This window comes from Trichosurus vulpecula, chromosome 5 (assembly GCF_011100635.1).
Source record: "Trichosurus vulpecula isolate mTriVul1 chromosome 5, mTriVul1.pri, whole genome shotgun sequence".
NCBI classification, from domain to species: Eukaryota; Metazoa; Chordata; class Mammalia; order Diprotodontia; family Phalangeridae; genus Trichosurus; species Trichosurus vulpecula.
This window is the reverse complement of record NC_050577.1, coordinates 284092895-284112633: the sequence shown is the minus strand read 5'-3', so window position 1 is coordinate 284112633 and position 19739 is coordinate 284092895. Positions and strand designations below refer to the sequence as shown.

At 35.8% G+C, this 19739-nt stretch overlaps 1 protein-coding gene across 3 annotated transcripts in view; it reads right to left on the bottom strand.

Annotated features, from left to right (window-relative positions):
- Window positions 1–19739, bottom strand: part of FGD4 (FYVE, RhoGEF and PH domain containing 4) — a 234369-nt gene that overhangs the window by 20211 nt on the left and 194419 nt on the right. For all 3 annotated transcript variants that reach the window (XM_036759654.1, XM_036759656.1, XM_036759655.1), the window contains 6 exons: window positions 15803–15948; window positions 13952–14108; window positions 12034–12172; window positions 11528–11586; window positions 10869–11015; window positions 230–402 (listed from right to left, as the gene is read on the bottom strand). In XM_036759654.1, the coding sequence (XP_036615549.1) occupies window positions 230–402; window positions 10869–11015; window positions 11528–11586; window positions 12034–12172; window positions 13952–14108; window positions 15803–15948 (821 nt within the window). The remainder of the gene's footprint in view (window positions 1–229; window positions 403–10868; window positions 11016–11527; window positions 11587–12033; window positions 12173–13951; window positions 14109–15802; window positions 15949–19739) is intronic.

Below are 19739 nucleotides of genomic sequence, written 5' to 3'. Positions count from 1 at the left end.
AAGTTGCTTAAGTTTACTGCTACCCTCAATCAATCATTAATTTTCTAGCTTATCCGCTAAATTTGTTGTTCTTTAAAAATCTTCTAACCCTGGAGAATTTGCTATGGGCATTCCAGCAGACTCCAAAAGATCTGTAGAATGTACTTGGGAAATATTTTCTTCAACCATTCAATCTTGTGATTTATGCAGGCACGTTTTGACTTTTGCCAAAAAGGAATAGTTGATTTACCTGGCCTGTAATTCCAGTGTTCGTTCTTTTCCAGAAACCTGAAATGTGTGTGGATATTCTTCATTGTGTGTTTCTACAATTTTCATCCCATCAATACCAACTCTAGTTCGAACTGAGTATTTAGATCCCACCAAGCTGAATTTTGGTACACAGTACAGCAACATGTTGTTAAACTGTAAAACGTTGAAGTATAGAGAAATAAATGAGAGAAACATATTAGTAAAAACATAGTATTAACTCCAAGACTGATTTAAAAAACTATACTTGGGCAAAACCCACAGAGAATATGATACTTTGCCACATAGACAAACTCACTAAATATGACTCAAGACTTTGAAAACACCCCATCTTTTTCTGAGTAATAAAACTTCAGCATCACTTTCAAATCTTTCCTTTCCCTCACCTCTTATTATAATGAGGTTCTTTCCCTCACCTCTTGAAGCAGGAGGGCTACTTTAGTTATGAAGAGTTGTCATGTGAAAGAAGAATGAAATTTGTTCTGTTTCTCCCTAGAGGTCACAATCAGGAACAATGGGTAGAATTTGCAAAGAAACAAACTGAAGACTTCCTAGGAAAGGGAACCTACTTTCTCTCCAGAAAATCATTAAGTTTCTAAGTCGTACTCTAACATTTCTTTTCTTTTCTCCATTCCCATGGCCATCACCAAATTCAGGCCTCACCGTGTTCACCACCTAGCCTATTCTAATAGCATTTTTTTTGAAAATATGAAATTTGAATTGATATTTTTTTGTTTTTATATAACCTATGTATTTTCCTTTTTATTTTTATATAACCTAACAAGGTATCCCTCCTCCCACAGAGCAATCACTTATAACAAAGAATACAAAAAGAGACAATTCATAAAGGTATACAACATATTGAAAAATTCTGACATTATATATTGCTTTCTAAGCAAAAATTCTCTTTTGCAAACAAGGATGTGGGGGTAGGGTCTTCTCTGGAATAAAACTTGACAATAACTCACAGCATTTGATTTCCTTTTGAAAATTTATTTATGATTCTATTTCTAAAAATGTTGAGTTCCCAGACTCTCTCCCCTTCTCCAGCCCCTTCCCACCCACTGAAAAGGCAAGCACTATGGCATCAATTATACATGTGAAGTTATGTAAAAATTATATTCCCATATTAGCCATATCAGAGCATTCGGTTTCAAATGTTTTGATTATGCTCTATTTGCATTCTTGTAGTTACTGTGGATATTGTTTTCCTGGCATGGATTACTTCACTCTGCATCAGTTAACATAAGTTTTCCCATGTTTCTAAACCATAGTAATATTCCATTATATCCATATACCACAACTTGCTTGGTCATTCACGAGCTGATGGGCTCTGTTTCTAGTTCTTTGCTACTCAAAAATGAGTGCAATTATATATAAATTGGTGTACATGAGGCTTTTGTTTTTCACTGATCTTCTTGGGGTATATGGTTAGTAAGTGGAATGTTCAGGTCAAAGGATATAGGCATTTTAGTCATGTTCTAAGTAAAACTCTAAAATGCTTTCCAGAGTAGTCAGACCAACTCATATGCCCATCAACAGTATGATTATCTTGCTGTACTCCCCCCAACACCAATTATTTCTATCTTTTGTCATTTTTGCCAATTTTCTAGGCAAAATGAAAATTTAGTTGTTCTAATTTGCTTTTCATTATTTCCAATTGTAATAGCTTTTTACATTTGGAGATCTTTCCCACCCATTAATAGGCCATGTATGTTAGGATTTTGGTTGAAGAAACTACCTTCATCCGTATTACAATATACACCTAATGAAAGGCAGTTCTTAGCTGAATATTGGCCTTTGGTAGAGACTGAACAACTGACTCTGGGCCATAAAGTGATATTGAGGCCTGGAATTCTGATTATGACTTGGGTAATTGACAGTGGACATGCGCAAGAGGCCGGCATAATTAAATGGAAATGCTATATTCAGAATAGATCAAAAACAGGCAAAAGTGGAGTTTCTGCTCTACATGAATCTATTACAAGCACTGACATTGATGGGAATAACAAACCCTCTAAACCAAAGCAAAAGTTGGTACAATCCTTGGTAAAATAGAGTGACAGATATGATGGATTGACTGAAGAACAGAAGAAACATGCATGGTTTACTGATGGGACAGCAAAATATTTGGGCCATAAATGACATTGGAAAGCAGTAGCCTATAACCCATGCACTAAGAGAACTTTAGAAAGTGCTGGGATAGCTGGAAGAGATCAATATACTGAACTTACGGCAATACATCAAGCTATTAAAACAGAGAAAGAAGGAGAGGGTCATATATTCACTGATTTGTGGGCTAATGGGTTAGATACATGGATGCTAAAGCAGAAAAACCAAAATTGGGAAATTCATGGTAAACAGGTTTGGGGCAAAGAACTATTGGAAGATGTATGGCGCATGTTTGGTTACTAATTTGTCAGTTTTTCATGTAGATGCTCATGTGCCCCTGACTACGCCAGAATGTGAGTACAATGCACATGCTGATCAACTAGCAAAGATTGCTACTGAACATACTGTCCCTACTTTGACACCAACTGATGATCCAGTACTAGCAGAATGGGTCCACCCAACAGCCAGCCATTTAGGGGTCCAGGCCACACACCGGTAAGCACAAGACTGAGGTATTAGTATCTCTCAATCACTGTTAAAGCAAATAGCAGAGGAATGTCACATATGTCAATTGTAAAAGGAATGAACTGTTCCTCGGGTAGTACTTGGGGAAATAGCAAGGGGAAAAGTTCTAGCCCAGATCTGGTAGATAGATTATATTGGACCACTACCCCAAGATAAAGGATGCAAATTTAAATATACATGTGTTGATACCTATTCAGGTGTATTAATGGCTTGTCCTTATAAAAATGCAACCCAGAAAAACACCCGTAAAACTCTAGATATTATAAGTCTATATTATAGAACCCCAATGCAGATTCAAAGTGACAATGGGTCACATTTCAAGGGTAATGAGATGAAGAGATATTGTGTATTGTACAATGTAGAGTGGATATATCATATTCCATATTATCCACAAGCATCTGGAGTGACAGAAAGAATGAATGGATTGTTAAAAGAACAGTTAAGAAAGTTAAGTTCTAATAATTTGTATCAACATTGGAAGGATAATTTGTTCACTGCTTTATGTAATTTGAATAATAGACCATTAGGAGAAAGTACACCTCTAGCCAAGAATGATGACGCCAAATCTGCAAATTAGAAAACATCAGGCACATAAGATTCAAAATATTGAAAACTGGACTGTGAGGGAAGATGTCCCACCACTGTATCCAGGAATACCTAGTTTGGCAGGATATGATTTACGTTGTTTAGAGATAAGAAAAATCTCTACTGGGATATTGTATGAGAATCCCTAAGAATCATTTTGGATCGATGTTACCTAAACCAGGGAATACGTATATTGGATGGAGTGATAAATTCCAGTTATCAAGGAGAAATTATTGTGACACTCCAGGAATTTGGGTGAAGAACCTATACAGTTGTGTAAAAATGATAGTATAGTTCAATTGAGAATTATTCTTTGTGAAACAGTACCTCTCGTGAAAACTGACCCTCCTTCCAAAATAATTATCAGAGGGAAGGAAGGATTTGGTTCTACTGAAAGAATAAAATTGGGAGCTAAAGTATGGGTAAAATGGAAGCTGGATGATGTTTCAAAGGTCTGCAGAAATCATAGCACAGGAGAAAGACTATACTGTAACAGTAGTTTACCCAACAGAAAATAATTATGAAATTGTACCCTTGACTCATGTATTCTACCATGAATGAGGCTATGACAGTCTCTTTTGTTTATTTTTGGCTTCTGTCTGCTAAATTTATTGGTGAGATTTGTTTCCTGCAGGTTTAGTACCATCCACCTGCAGATGCCTGATCACTTAAGTCAGATGTCACCCTCTGATGTGTTCAAATGTCACCTCTGGACCTGTCCACGACCTGGCGTCAAGTGAGTTCCAGATGCCAGCTTGCTAAAGAACTGACCTCTCAAATAGGACTCTTTACCTCTTGGAGTAGGGTCAGCTCTACATCAAGTTACAGCAGGAAGAAACTTTGGAGGATGAGACCTCCGTTCCTTACCCTAAGATTTTGAGCCCCATTAGAGGGGGAACGATGACATTGTTTTATATACTTCTTGTGTTATCCCTGTTATGTTGCTGAAGATCATTTCCTCCCATCAACAGGCACGTGACCTGCTTACATCACGGGAAGCCTAAGTCACATGTGGTAGGAGGAGCTTCCTGACAGGAAAAGGTAGTTATGTCACAGGAAATGCAGAGAGAGAGAGAGAATTGAGAGAGGGAGAGAGAGAAAGAAAGAAAGCAGTTATGGCTGCTACTGGCTGCTCTCGTGATGGTTAGAATTGAACAGGCTGACTAAGCTGTACTGTGAGTTTGTTTTGGGGAAGATCCCAGCAGGGAGTCAGAGGTTTTGGGATGATAAGGCTCAATGCCATAATATGGTGTTTTAAGTTCCTTGCTGTTATGATAAACTGGGCTCACTGGCTGTGGGAGCTGAATATTGGGTTATAGGATATGATTGTCTGGTGTCTGAATAAATGTATTTCTTTTGTCTTCTTTATGGAGAGTCTCTAATACTTTGCGATACAGAACTACATAGGCATAATTCATGATTATCATTGATGTTGTGTTTATTGCCTTACTGATACACCAATATAGAAAATTCTTTCATTTGGTTAATCGCGTAAATGCTTTTGAGAACTGTTTGCTCCATAACAATCCTGGCTATCAGACTCTCATCATAGATTTGATATGGAGGTTAGGGAGCCTCCCCTCCCTTTCCCCTTCATGACCTGCTCCCAACCAACTTTTCTACCCTTGTTACTCCAGCTAAACTGCCCTCATTGCTATTCTTCACGTAAGATACTTTATATAAAGCACTTTGTACCTATACACAGCCTTTCCTCCATGCCTAGAATGCACTCACTTCTCACCTTAGTTTCTTAGAACAAAGGTATCACACTTGCTAGCTGCTAGTAACTAGAAAACTAACAAGTACAACCTGAACCACATTGGAAAATGTTTAATTAATACAAATAAAATACAATATAATGTTAATCTCTGTTTTTTTAAGTCAGTCCACAAGGATGATCCATTTCTATTTGGAGTTTGACACCAATGTCTCAGAATACCTTGTTTCCTTCAAAATTCTGCTCAAATACTCCTCCTACATTAAGGGTTTCTGGTACCCCAGGCTTCTAACGCCCTCTTCAAGTGATTTTTATTTTGAATATTTTATATATGTACATACTATCTAGACTAAGAGAATTTAGCTCCTTCAGATTAGGGACTATATTTCATTTTTTGTCTTTGTATCCCTAGTACTTAACATAGTGCCTGACACATATTAAGTACTTAATTGAATTGAATTAATAAGTCAAAAATATCTAAAAAGTAATATTATTTTAAGAGAGAAAAAATAAGTAGGGATTGGGAGGACATGGGTGGAATACAAAGATCTAAAAAGTCTTGTTTAGTAAGTAGCAGCTTTATTAGGGGTGGCAAAAGATAGGAAACTGAGGGGATTATTATGTTAAGCAGGGTGGGACTTTTTTTTTTTTTAACTGTTTTCTCTTTTGGAATGCTAAGGCAATCAAGTACCTTTGATGAGTCTTGCCTTTCACATGGAATGGCAAGCAAAGTGGGGCATTTGCTGTTTTTTGTTTGAGACCTTCTCAACAATGAGGTACTCAAGTGCCTTTTATGAGTCTTGCCTTTGTTGCAATCAGAGTCTTTGACTGAATCAAGAGTCTTTGATGATCGGCTTAAGAAACAAGAAAAGCCCCAGGCCCTAGACCCTTTGGCTAAGTAGGTTATAAGCCGCAGGACCCTGAGAAGGGTACATATGATCTGAGGTTGGCCTTTTGTTTGGGGGCTCTCACTCACTGGAACAGTGTCTTGTGATTTGACCAGATGAGACTCTGGGTAGCTGTCACTGAGCCCTGGCTTTTAAAAACCTAGATTTTGCTTCTCTATCTGTTAAATATGTATATATTGCTATGGATAGACTGGTTTGTGTCATTTGCTGTTTCTATAATTTCTGCTTGTAATTTCTGTTTGCATTCTCTCTGAAGTTCAGGGTGCTGGTTTTCCCCCATGAACTAAGTGAATGGCATAAGTATGTTTAATTAAAGTGAGGTTTTAAAGTCGTTTTCCTCAGAAAAGCAGATCAAAGAACCTATCCTAGCAGCCTTCCTGTGTGCTGGTGTTATTGGCCTTATAGCTCCACAGCAGCTGCAAGCAACACTGTTGTTATAGGGATGCCCATCAACTGGGGAATTACTTATCAAGTTATGGTATATGATCATGATGGCATAGTGTTGTGCTATTATAAGAAATTAAACTTTGAAATTCAAAGAAATTCAAAACTTTGTTAAAAAAAATCCTCAACTTAATAGAAGATTCGACATACAAGAACCAAGAGAAACATAAGGTACACACCAAAGACTGACTATAAGGGATTCATAAGAACAGACTGCTTACCTTTCATATAACATAAAATGTAAAATGTATGTCTAACGTTCTTATTAATAATTGTCGAGCTCATAAGAAAGAGGGGGATAAACCTGACTATGATATGAATTTAAAAAGTAAAACCATTTAGAAACAACTAAAACCAGTAACTATTTTATACAAAAGAGGTGCAAGAAGAAGAAAGGATACAAAGGATTTAGATGGGGGAGGAGGGCTGGTAGTTCTGGTAACCTACTTTCATCAGGAATGGGTTTAAGAAGCAACAATACATACATATTTAGAAGCGTATAAAAATCTTCTAAATTTAGAAGAAATAAAATGGTAGGGGTTTAGTGTGGGGGGAGAGGACAAGGGAGGGATTAGGACAGGGGAGGGATTTTTAGAGGTGAGAATGAGGGAACAGGTAAAAGGTGTTCAGATTAACAGGAATTGGAGGATAGGGGAGGGATCCTTGGCAAGTAACAGGAGGGCAGGGTGGTTGGTGGAGGAGTGGGGTAGGCAAGTAATAGGAAGGTGATGTAGCGGGTAGAAGTCAAGTGGAGGCAGGAGAAAGGATAGGAAACAAAAATATGAACAAACATAAAAAACAAAGATCAGGAATAGAATATGTCTGGGAAAGTATATGTCTATATATGCATGTATATACGTATAAGTGTATGCATATGTCAAGAAATAGCTAAGTTATATTATAGCCTTTGGGAGGTGGGGGTGGGGGTGGGGGAAAAAGAACAAAGTTAAAAAGTACACAGCAGAGAACAAAACACAAGGAAGCAAAGAAAAGATGAACAATTCTCAAACACAAGGTGTATTATTTATCATACAGGCTTTCTTGAAATGAAAACTTATTTTTACATATTTTGAATCCTCTCCTATGTTCAGCTATGCACGTGACATGCTTTTTTCCTTTCTTACTTTATTTAAGTTTATAATATGTTTTTGTTTCTTTTCTCTATTTTGTATTTGTGTTTCAGTAAAACAAAATAAAAAACTATTTAAAAAAAAAGAAATTATTAGCAGGTTACTCTCAGGAAAATCTGGAAAGATTTACATGAACTGATGCAAGGTGAAGTGAATAGAACCAATGGAACAGTGTCACAGTAACAGCAATATAGTATGATAATAACTTCCCACCAATACAATGATCTAAGACAATTTTGAAGGACTTATGATGAAAAATCCATCTCCAGAGAAAGAATTGATGGAATTTGAATGCAGACAGAAGAATGCTTTTTAAAAAACTTTATTTTTCTTGGTTTTCTTTAAACTGTTTCCTTTCAGAACATGACTAATATGGAAATATACTGTGCATAACTGCAAATTTATAACTTTTATCAAATTGCTTGCCTTCTAAATGAGGGAACTGTGGAATTTGGCTATAATATTGTATTGGGGATCCTTGAACAGTTTGGAGGCCTGCTGCTGGTTCTCTGGGGCTTGGCCTGAGCTGGTGCAGTCTGAACTCTACCCTTACCCTGGTGCACTAGACCTTTCTTGCCAGCCTTCTAAGTGGTCTTCAGCTGGAAAAATGTTTCATCCCATCCTTTTATGGGTTTTGCAGCTCCAGAATTTGTTCTGAGGCATTGTTTGGAGGGGAATTTGGAGATGTCAGGTGAGTCCCTGCGTTTTCTCCACCATCTTGGCTCTGCTCTACTGGGGCGGGGGGCGGGAGAGCATGCTGCCCTCTTAAAACAAGTTTAAAAGTAGAAACATAAAAGGATGACCTTTCCTTAAAATGTATCTAAAACTAGGAATGAGCAGTATTTGAAACAAACTGGGGTCTTAGATTCCTATCTTTGTTACTGTTTGACTGTGCTAGAAATATAACCTATGGCAATAATAGTAAAAGAAGTTGAAGAAATAAATAGGCAGCTAGCTGGAGGGTGGATAGAGTGCCAAGCAGGGAGTCAGGAATTGCTGAGTTCAAATTAGACACTTATTAGCTGTATTACCCTGGGCAAGTCACTTAACCTCTGTCTGATGAGTTTCATCACAGCCCCTCCTACCCTGGGTTATGGTAAGAATAAAATGAGATAAATTCAAGGGATTTAGCGAAGTGTCTGGTACATAGAAAATAGTGTCTAAATGTAACTATTATTATTACTGATACTACTAAATATAGTGAGAGGAGATAAAAGTCAACTAACAATGTGAAGTTTTACTTAGAGAATCAAGGAAAAAATTAAGATAATTAGGAGTTTTAGTAAAGTAGCAGGATACAAAATAAAGTCTCCCCAAATTATCAGCCTTTTTGAATACTAGTAACAAAAGAGGTAGAGAAAATCCATTTAAAGTAATAAAATGCATTGACCACCTGAGAATTTGCCTCATTCAGGAATATCAATGAAATCAAAGATCCAACCCAACCTCTATTTCTTAACCTATCAAGACACATGTATATAAGGACATACATAAAACAAAATTTTTATGAAAATGTAAGCCGTAAATAATTAGAGAGATAATCAATGTTCATGGCTGAATATTATCAATGTAGTAAAAATGACAGTATAATCTACACTGCTCTACTGATCAAATGACTAAAAGGAAGCTGCATAGATTTAGACAAAAATTATATCACACTAAGGAATAAAAGGTCAAGAATATCAAAGTATGGCAGAAGTAAGCTTATCCAGTCTCACTATAAGGAGATAAGAAGGCCATTACTGGATTATCACTAGTTTGGCTTCATTGCTACCTTGGGAATAAAAGGCTCAGCCTATTGTGAGTTGAAGAGGCAGCTGTTTCACTCAGTGGACAGAATGTTGGTGTGGAGTCAGGAAGACATGATTTAAAATCTGGCCTCAGATATTTACTAGCTGTGTGACTTTGGGTAAGTCACTTACCTCTGTTTGCCTAGGAGGTAGCTAGGTGGCTAAGTGGATAGAGAGCTGGGCCAGGAATTAGGAAGACCTGAGTTCAAGTCTGGTCTCAGATACTTACTAGCTGTATGACCTTGGGCAAGTCACTTAACTTCTGTTTACCTTAATTTACTAGAGAAAAAAAATGACAAACCATTCCATTATCTTTGCCAAGAAAACTCTATGGACAGTATGTTACATGGGGTCACAAAGAGTTGGACACAACTAAACAACAACAATGGTGAGTTAATGCTGGAAGTCTGAATGGAATTTCCACAGCCCTAATGGGTGCTACAGGCAGAGAGAAGTTGTTTTACTTAAATGACTTCCTTCTTAACTTGATCTTCTTTACATAACTTATCTTTCCTTACTTAAGTAAAGTTGTTTTAATTGAATTTTATGATCCATGAGTGTCTCATGGTATTCTAATGCTGAGCAGGAGTTAATGGATTGGCCTAAGCTATAGCTATATATGGTCCAGAATACAGGAGATATTAAAGAAAAAACTGGAAAGGAAGGAAAAGTAGACTCAGACTGCTATATCTCAAACTAAGAAATCAGCAATTGTCAGAAACAAATCAATGGAATAGATTAAATAAGACTTAGAAATAAATGCACATAAAAGCCTAGCATTTGATAAGCTCAATATCGCAAACTACTGGGGAAAGGAGTATTTATTTGAAAAGGACTGCTGGAAAAATTCAGATGAAGTTTGGTGAAAAATAGGTTCAGAGATTAGAAATTTATATATTCTACCACAAATTCAAAATGCATTAAAAAACTAAATATAAATGTAAACATAATTTTGGGTAGAAAAAATTCATATCCAGACAATGGATAGATGACATTATAAAAGATAATACTTAAAATTTTAAAATCTTTTACACAAATAAAATTATTAAAACCAAAATCAGAAGGCAGCCCATACATATAACTGATATTTATAATCATGCAAATGAATCCTCAAGTGAAGGTTAAATTATTTTCAGTAGGTTGTCAAACAAGGAAGTGAATCATCCATTTTAGAAAGATTTGTCATAAAAAATGCTTAAAAAAAAAAGAAGCAAAGTTTTGGTAAAGTTTCTATGATAAAGGGGCTCCAGTTTCCTAGCAAAGTTCTTATTTAGACCACTTGATTTCCCCAAAATGTAATACAAGGAACATATTAATATATATATTTTTTGAAAGTAAGAATTCTAATTTCCCAATATGTGCCTGAGAATTTTGGTGCTCCTTAATGCTCCATAAACATCATGATACTTACAAGGAAAAGATAACGTTCTTGAGCTGATGTGTTTCGAGCAGCAAGCTTAAGGATTTGTCCTTCACGTATGAGCTCATTTGAGGGATTAACAATGTCTTCCTCTTCTCCCAACATCTCATAAACCTCTAACAGCTTTTTAAGATTCTCCTAGTGAAGTCAAAGAACAAATGAAAGCTTTAAAAAAAATCACAATTCATTATTTAGTTTAGCTGGTATTCAAATAACTCAAGAATATTTTTAGGTAAATAAAAGACTGAGAAACAAGCAAACAAACAAAACCTAGAGTTTAACCTTGGGAGGATGGGGAGAGCTGGTTGGGTACAATAAAAAAGTATACTAGCTCTGGAGTCAGAGGACCTTGGTACACGTCATTTAACCCCCCCAGGGGCTCAGTTTCCTCATCTTAAAAATAAGGAAATTAGCCTCTGAGATTCCTTCCAGCTCAAGTTCTATTATCCAAAAAAAAGAAGAATTAAATTTATCTATGACAAAACATATAGCAGAATGCAATAATGAGAAATGTGGCCAATGTTTTTCTATTTGTTTGATAAACTGCGTTAATTTTGCGGGGGCTGGATAACAACGTCCTAACCCTACTGATAGCTAAAGTACAAGTAATTCACTAACCAGGCTTTCTCTCTCTTCTCAAAACCACCTACCATTTTCCGTATTGCACTATTGGAATGACTTGCTGCAGTAGAGATAATTTCTAGCGATTCTATGTGGAAAGAAAATCAGAAAAGCAAATAAACGTTTTGTTCTTCCTCTGGTTACATTGCTGACTAGTACATAAAATCCAACAGAAAAAGTTAGAAATTTGGGATAAAATTCAAATATGAAGTTCCCTGGTTTAAAGTTACTAGATCACAGGCTTTACTTAATTGGGAATCAAGTTCTAATAGTAATTTCTTTAAAAATGGGAGTGGGGGAGGACTTATGGTTTTAGATTTATAGTGAATCATAAACTATGAAATTAGCACAAACTGTACAGTTTTTCCTCTTCTCAAGCTTGTGATCTTAGCAAAAAATTATATTTTAATTCAAGTTTTGGTGAAATAATTTCCATTGATCCTGTTCTCTGCTATCTAAATGTTATATATTGGAGGCTATTGTTAGATTGGGCTAAATGGTCATCCTACCATGCAAAAAACAAAAAGTTACTAACTTTTAGCATCATTCCAGTCTAAGGAATCAGGAGGCAATTTCCTTAGATAGTCTTTAAGGAGCATCTCATATCGAGGTATTCGCTGCACAGGCTCTAGCATGTGATGCTGCAGTGTTAAATTCCCACAGATCTTTTGTTTCTGGAGGGAGAAAAAATATTTTAAAGAAAACATTTATTTTTATTCATTTAATGTAAAGTAAGCCACCATACGAAAGGTTTTTATTTGGAGTAACAGCACTAACATAGGCAGAAGGGAAGACAAAGTGGGATTTGCAACATTAGAATTCCTGGTGAGTACGAACCATTCACTACTTCAGCTCAAAGGCTTGGTAAAGGCAAATCATTAAATAATTTTCTAGATCTTTTTAGCAAGGAACATCTCATTCATGAGAGTCATAGTATACCTTCACGCTAACTCTTTTTCTGTTGAACTGAGGAGAAACAATTTTACAATTACTCCAATGTCAGTGCCTTTGAACTTAAACCATTCTCTCAATACCTGTACTGTTACATATGAATACAAAAATCATTTGACAAGATACTTATTTTAGATAAGCCCTTTATGCTTCCTAGAAACTAAAAGATGAAAATTTATTACCCTTTTTTAAGGAAGAACAATGTTGACAATATCTTTTTTTTTTCCAGTTTGTAGTTAGCAATGAAGAAAAAGATTTCCCTCAGATAATCCCAAAGTTTTCCCACATCCACATGAACAACAAAGGAGGTCATAAGATTGTAGACTAGGAGGGATTTTAGAGATTATTTAATCCAAGCTTCTCATTATACAACTGAGGAAAGTGAGTAACAAAGAAGTTTAAATGACTTGCCCAAAGTGAGTCAGGTAAATAAGGGGAGGAGATAGGATTTGTAACTAGCTCCTTGGAATACCAATCAATGCTTTTTAATTTATTTTTTTCACTTTTACTACTAGTGGAAATTTTTTAAAAGTTTAAATGGCACAAAAGATTTAAGATGATATAAAAATTTAGGATTATTACAACCGGTAAATTATATTAAGAATTAGTTCTATTAATTTGGTTGTAGATTCTATTTAACTACTTGTGCCTAGTAGAAATGTGTACTAAGAGTCAACAAGAGAAAGTATTCTTAATCATTCTTGGATATACATAAGGATGTTGCTGGTATTCACAATGGTGTTTCTAAGGTAAAACAGAAAGGAATTTCAGTGCACATAAGTAAAGTCAGGTTAATGTAAACCAAGTATACACACACACACACACACACACACACACACACACACACACACATATATAACACATTCAATACATAAGTATTGCTATGTACATATTGTCTCCCCCTTTGGAATATGAACTCCTAGAGATCAAAACTATCTTATATTTCTTAGTATTCCTTAGTACTTAGCAAAGTGCTTTGCACTTAGTAAAAATTTAATAAGTGTTTTTTTCATTCATCCATTCGTTAACAAAGTACTTTTTGGGACATGTAATAAAGATTTTAAAAATATATTTACATCTAAGATTTCCCTTCTTTCTTGCCTATGGCCACTATTTCTTTACAATACAGATTCCAAGTCTCTCATCCCTTCCTTTCTCCTACTGTCCCTGAGCAGTGTTAGGCTCAAACTTTTATTATTTCAACTTCAGGAACAGACTTAAGAAGATACTTCTAGAGGCTCATTCATGCGTCTTTTGCAGGCTCTGGGGAAAGGAGGCATCGCAGATCATGAGGAAGACCTGAGGTCCACTTCATTAGAGAGAGCCATGGACTAAAACTCTACTGGCTTAGAGCTTTACCTCAGTGGTTTTGCTTGCAGATTGGACAATTTTGGACCCCATACCCTTCAGAGAATGGGAAAAGGCTTATAAAAGAGATCTTTCATTTTTTAACAACCCACTATTACAAAGAAAAATATTTATAGATGTGACAGTCCTATTACCTGAATTTCTTCAATCACCGATTTAAATTGAGCTATGCGTTCAGTCATGGTTTTAACTAATTCCATTGCATTATCAAAGCCTTTCACATATTCTCCATACATTTTGAGGAAAGGAGCCAACTTCTGTAGGATGTCTCCAATTCTAGGAGTTGTTTCCCTGTAGAATAAAGCAAGTAAATAGATTGTTAAGGTCTCTTATACTTTGAGTAAATTAACAAAATTATAGAGAAGTCAACCTTGTCTTCTCCATATCAAAACTATTGAATCTTAGGGAGTAGAAAGTCCTGTGCCCATGAGTCAAAGGTATAAAGTTCTCCCCTAGAGCTTAAAATCCTGATCAGCCTTGTCTCTTCACATCTAAAAGCAGCTGGAGACTAGAGGCAGCAGCACCTTCAATAAATACCCCAATTATAATTTTTTAGGGTACAAATGCAGTATGTTATTTACCAGTACTTTCTGGGTAAAAATACATATCTGTAATGCCTTATTTCAAAGGTCCCTCCCACAGAGGCTATAGAAACTATTACTGTCTTTTTAAGATCATCGGTGCCATGAGGCACAATTCTAACCTTTAGTCTGAGGTGCTTACAAACTCACTATGGAGTCAAGGGTAGCGTGTATTTTTATTGCTGAACCATAAACAGGAGTATGTTGGAGCCAGCTAGTAGGCACTATGTAAATGCTTGTTCCCTTCCCTTTTCCTTCAGCTATCCCTAGGAAATCAGCAAACCCTACAAATCAGGGCTTGATTTATCATCTTGTTAATTATCTATAACTTAAAGTGATGAAAAAAATGCTAATAATGCACATGAAACTTAAAAGTATGTCTTGTGCATTCTTTTTTGGGGGAGGGGGTGGTAGCTGGTTGTTAAACATTTAGTAACATAACTCTGATCCATAAGGCTGTATAACATAAACTAGGGGAAAAGACAAAAATGAAGAATAGGCAAAAGTTCTTTCTTGTTCTAACGATCAAAAAAGTTGTTCTATGGAAAGACAAAGAAACACTTATAAATCTGAAGAGACTGTTAAGAGTGATAACAGAAGAGGTAATAGAAGTGGTACGAGAGGTAATAGAAGTGCAATGGACTTCTTGGCTAGAGAGAGACTGAGAAAACCAGGATTCCTTCTTTACAGACTGCTTTGACCTTTATCTAGCAGGGAAGTTGAAGAGAATAACTGGGATGAGACATCTGTGAATCTTGAAGGTTCTTAATCTTGAGAGTTAAGTGGTGGGGCTGGGTTTTCAAAAGAAAAAACCACCAGCAATCAACAGTGATGGTTTCAGGTGACTCTGGGTGTGATTTTTTTTCTTCACATTTAAAGAAGTGTAAAGAATTATTGATGCATTTGTGACATGACTGATTATATTGTTAATACATCCAGTAAGTAATCAATACTAGGAGATTCAATGGGTGGTGGGGGTGGGGAGATGTAACAGAGATAGGTATGAGCATCTGTTAAAGGAGAAAGAGATTTCTCTAGTTTATCAAATAATTTTTGCTGAACCGAGTTGGGAGTCTGATCTTAGGCAACATGAGAGATCTGTTGAAATTTTATCAATAAGGAAAAATGCAAACATATTCCTAAATCACCCTAGAATTTGAGATAATTAAATATGGGAATGAATCAAGTGGCAGACTGAGAGAGACTGACCTATAAATAAGGATAGCAGGCCCTAGAACCTTGCCCCATAAAATACACACTATTGGCTGGTTTTGGTGTCTGAGATTTGGTTAAAAAAACAAACAAACACAACAATAACAACAACAACCAAGCAACCTATATCTTAGTAGCATAGGCAGTATTCTTATCACTTAAACCCATCATTTAAAAATCATTTTTTCTTACCATTCCTGCATTCGTTTCTCCAGCTCAGGCAAAAGGAATTTACTGTGGAATGCATTTATTGATGAAATATTAGAAAATATCTTGTTCACCATCTCTGCTGGAAATGAGCCTCGATTAGCTTCTTCCAATAGTTTGCAATAAAATACCTGAAGCAAAAGAACAGAATGAGTATTTTTGAATGATAAAAAAACTTTAAAAACATGATTAAAGAAATTCATTATGATTTTATGTTTAGGAGTATATACTTTGGTCTACTATAATGGGGATAGTCCATGCTTAGTAGTGAAAAGATATGGGATCAAACTTGTTATGAATGACTAAAAATCTGGATGACCTTGGGCAATCACTTAACCTACCTCAGTCTCAAAACAGTGCCTTGTCCACAGTGGGAACTTAATAAATGCTTGATTAACTGAATTGTACTTATGAGTCTTTTTCCATTCACTTTTCCTATAGAACACTATATGTCCTAATATGGAGCTTACTGCATACTTTTTTAATGTAATAATTTGTACATCTGTTCTGCTCTCCTACTGGGTTATAAATTCTCTTAGGGAAGAGAACATATTTTACATATCTTTGTATTCTGCACAATGTCTTTTACAGAGACAGTGTTAATACTTTTATAATGAATTTTCAGTACTTGGAATTTTAAATGCTCAGTAACAAATAATATCCAATTAATGGACAATCTAACAAGGTAATATAAGATAAAAATATTCCTACATATATACAGGTAATAACTGTATTTTAAAAATGAACAATCATTGATGTGCTTCACTAAGGTTATTGAATTTCATAATTATTTATTATGATGAATATACATAGGAGATCTATTCATTGACAAGTATCCAGATGGTTGCTAAATATGTAAATTCACCACCTTTGCATTTTCTAGGGAGACAAAAAATGATTATTCTAACACATAGGTAGCAGTTGGATAATATAGCAATTAGGACTTTCTAGTTCAAAGGAAGGGAAATGTATGGCAAAAAGCTTCGTAGTAGGTATTAGCAGGACAGACATAAAAAAAAAATCAAAAAAATAATAAAGACAGCAACAAAATCAGGCTCATTATTATAGCTAAGTATCTAAATATGCAATTTGTAGTCACAGGGGAAAAGTCCAAATGTCAAAGAACACTTGAGAGTAAACTGAGTGAAAATGATTTTTAAATGCTATCCAAAGAACGATTTTTTTTTTGGTTAAAATTCTTCAAGTAAATGGCATATAAAGAGAGGATTCTGGGAAGGTGGTGAAGTAGGTCAGAAAATTCCAAGCTCTCTAGATTTCCCTCACAAACAAGATAAAATAGCACTTGAGAGTGAACACAGAGCAGTCCTATTGGGAAAACCAGATAAGATCTCAAGGAAAATCCCAGGACCTAGAGTTGGTCCCTGTGAAGTGTAAACAACTCCAGGCTCCTTCCACTGAAACAGCAATAGGCAAGCCCAGGAGCTAGCTGGGTTAGGAGGTAGCCTTGGCCCCAGCCACAGGAACATTAACCTCCCAGGCAGTGTGGAGAGTTGGGCTTCTGAGCCAGGGAAGACTGAAGGAACCTCTGCTAATAAGGAATGACAGACCTAGCTGTGCTGCTGAGACACAGCTCTGGGCAAGAAGGAACCAGCACTTGCCGAGTGAATGCAGAAGCAGTGAGGCAGGGACTCTACTGGTTGTGGGCACTTACAGGAGGGAAGAGTTCTTGGTTTCAGTTCCAGGCCAGAGGGGAGAACTGAAGGAGGACCTGGGCCAGGGACACCATCCCCCATATCCTAGGACTAGAGGTGATTACAAAAAAAAAAGACGCTACAAGTTTTTAAAAATGAGCAGACAAAGGAGAAAGAATCCAACTACAGAAAGTTACTATGGGAAAAGAAGGCTGGGGTTAGTCTTCAGAGGAAGACATTGAAGCAAAAAGTCTCCTCTGCTCAAAAGAGTAATGCCAAATGGTCACCTGTTGCAAAAAATTTCATAAAAGAACTTAGAAAAGACTTCAAATGAGAGAGATTGAGGAAAAATTTTTCTTAAAAATAACAACAATATAAGAAAAACAGTAAGATTATGAAAAGAAAGTCAACCAACTGGAAAAAGAAATTCATAACCTTAAGGAAGAAAATGATTCCTTAAAAATTTGAAATGGGCAAGAGGAAGCCAGTGAAGGTATAAGAGACCAAGAACTAATAAAACAAAATATAAAGAATGAAAAAAATAGAAGTCAATGTGAAACATCTCATAAGAAAAACATTGGTAGAACAGACCAAGAAGAGAAAAGATAAGAATAACTGGACTACCTGAAATCTACAATAAAAAAAAGAATATTGATACAATAATACAAGAAATAATTAAAGGAAACTGTACAGAAATGTTAGAACAAGAAGAGAAAGTAGAAATACAAAAGATCCACTGATAACCACCTGGAAGAGACACTGTGAGGAAAATCTACAGGAATATTCCAAAATCACAGTTCAAGGCAAAATATGAAAAACAAGAAAGAAAATTAAATGTCACAATTGGAATCACAAAAGACCTAGTAGCAGTGATACTAAAAGACTGCAGGTCTTAGAACATTAAATAGCAAAGAGCAAAAGAACAGGGGTTGTGGCCGAAAATATCGTACCCAGCAAAGTTAAGCATAATCCTGAATGGAAAAAAAAATAGACATTTAATGAATTGCCAGACTTTCAGGATTTTGTTAAAACAAAAAAAACCAAACAACTGAACTTCAGAGAAGATTTGACATATAATATCTAAGAAAAATATAAGTTACATATCACGGCCTAATTACACAGGAATCAGTATGGACAAACTATTTACTTTTTATATGAGGAAATGTAATATGCATGCCTAAGATTGCTATTAGTGATTGGGTAGTTTGAAAGAAAGATGGGGATAGACCTGAGTATATAATTCTAGAAAGTAAAACCATCTAGGAAAAGGTAAAAATAGTAATTATCTTATATAAATGAGGTGCAAAGGAAGAACTGACACTGAGGAATTAGATGGAGGAGGAGGGCTGGTAGTTCTGGAACCCTACTTTCATTAGGAATGAGTTTAAGAAAGAACAATACATATATACATAAATATGATACATATATATGTATATATACACACATATATGATACATATATATGTACATATATATACATATAACATATATATAGATATAAAAGTCTTCTAAATTTAGAAAGAAATAAAAGGCTAAGGGGAAAGGGAGGGGAGAGAGGATAAAGAAGGGATTTTTTGAGGAGAGGGGGAGGAAATAGGATAAGGACAAGGGTAATAGAAAGGTATTTAGATTAATGGGAATGAGAGGATACAGGAGATATGCACGGTGGGAGGGTAGGTTAAGTAATAAAAGAGGGCAAAGTACCCGGTAGAAGTAAATTAGAGGAATCAGGTGGGATAGGAAATAATAGATACATAAAATCATAAAATAATGATGAGGAGTTAAAATTTGTTAGGGACAAAAAGCAGGGGTAGTGATCATGGTCTAAGACACAGTTAAAGCTAAAATAGATTTAATCAAAAGAGAAAAAATAAGAAAACTACACTACTTGTCAGCTATATTAATCAATATCATTTTAGACTATTTAAAATAACTAGGCAGTATAAGATTGGACTACTGCTATGGTGTAGGAAAATGATGAGTAAGTGGATTTAGAAAAATATGGAAAGACTCGGACTTATAAAGGAAGAGGTTATCCAAGGCCTTCCGGAAGCCAAAATGGTGGAGTAAGAAGTAAGTGGCTCTCACTCTACCTTATTGACTTCTGAAAACCTAGAAAATATTGCTCTAGGAAAAATCCTCGAACAGCTGAGCCAGCAGAAAGACAGGGTGCATCAGCCTTGTAGCTTAAGAGCCTAGGGGATTAACCAGAAAGGCCTCTCTCACTCTGGGGCAGTGGGAGCAGTACAGGGCAGGAGGTGTCCCAGCAAG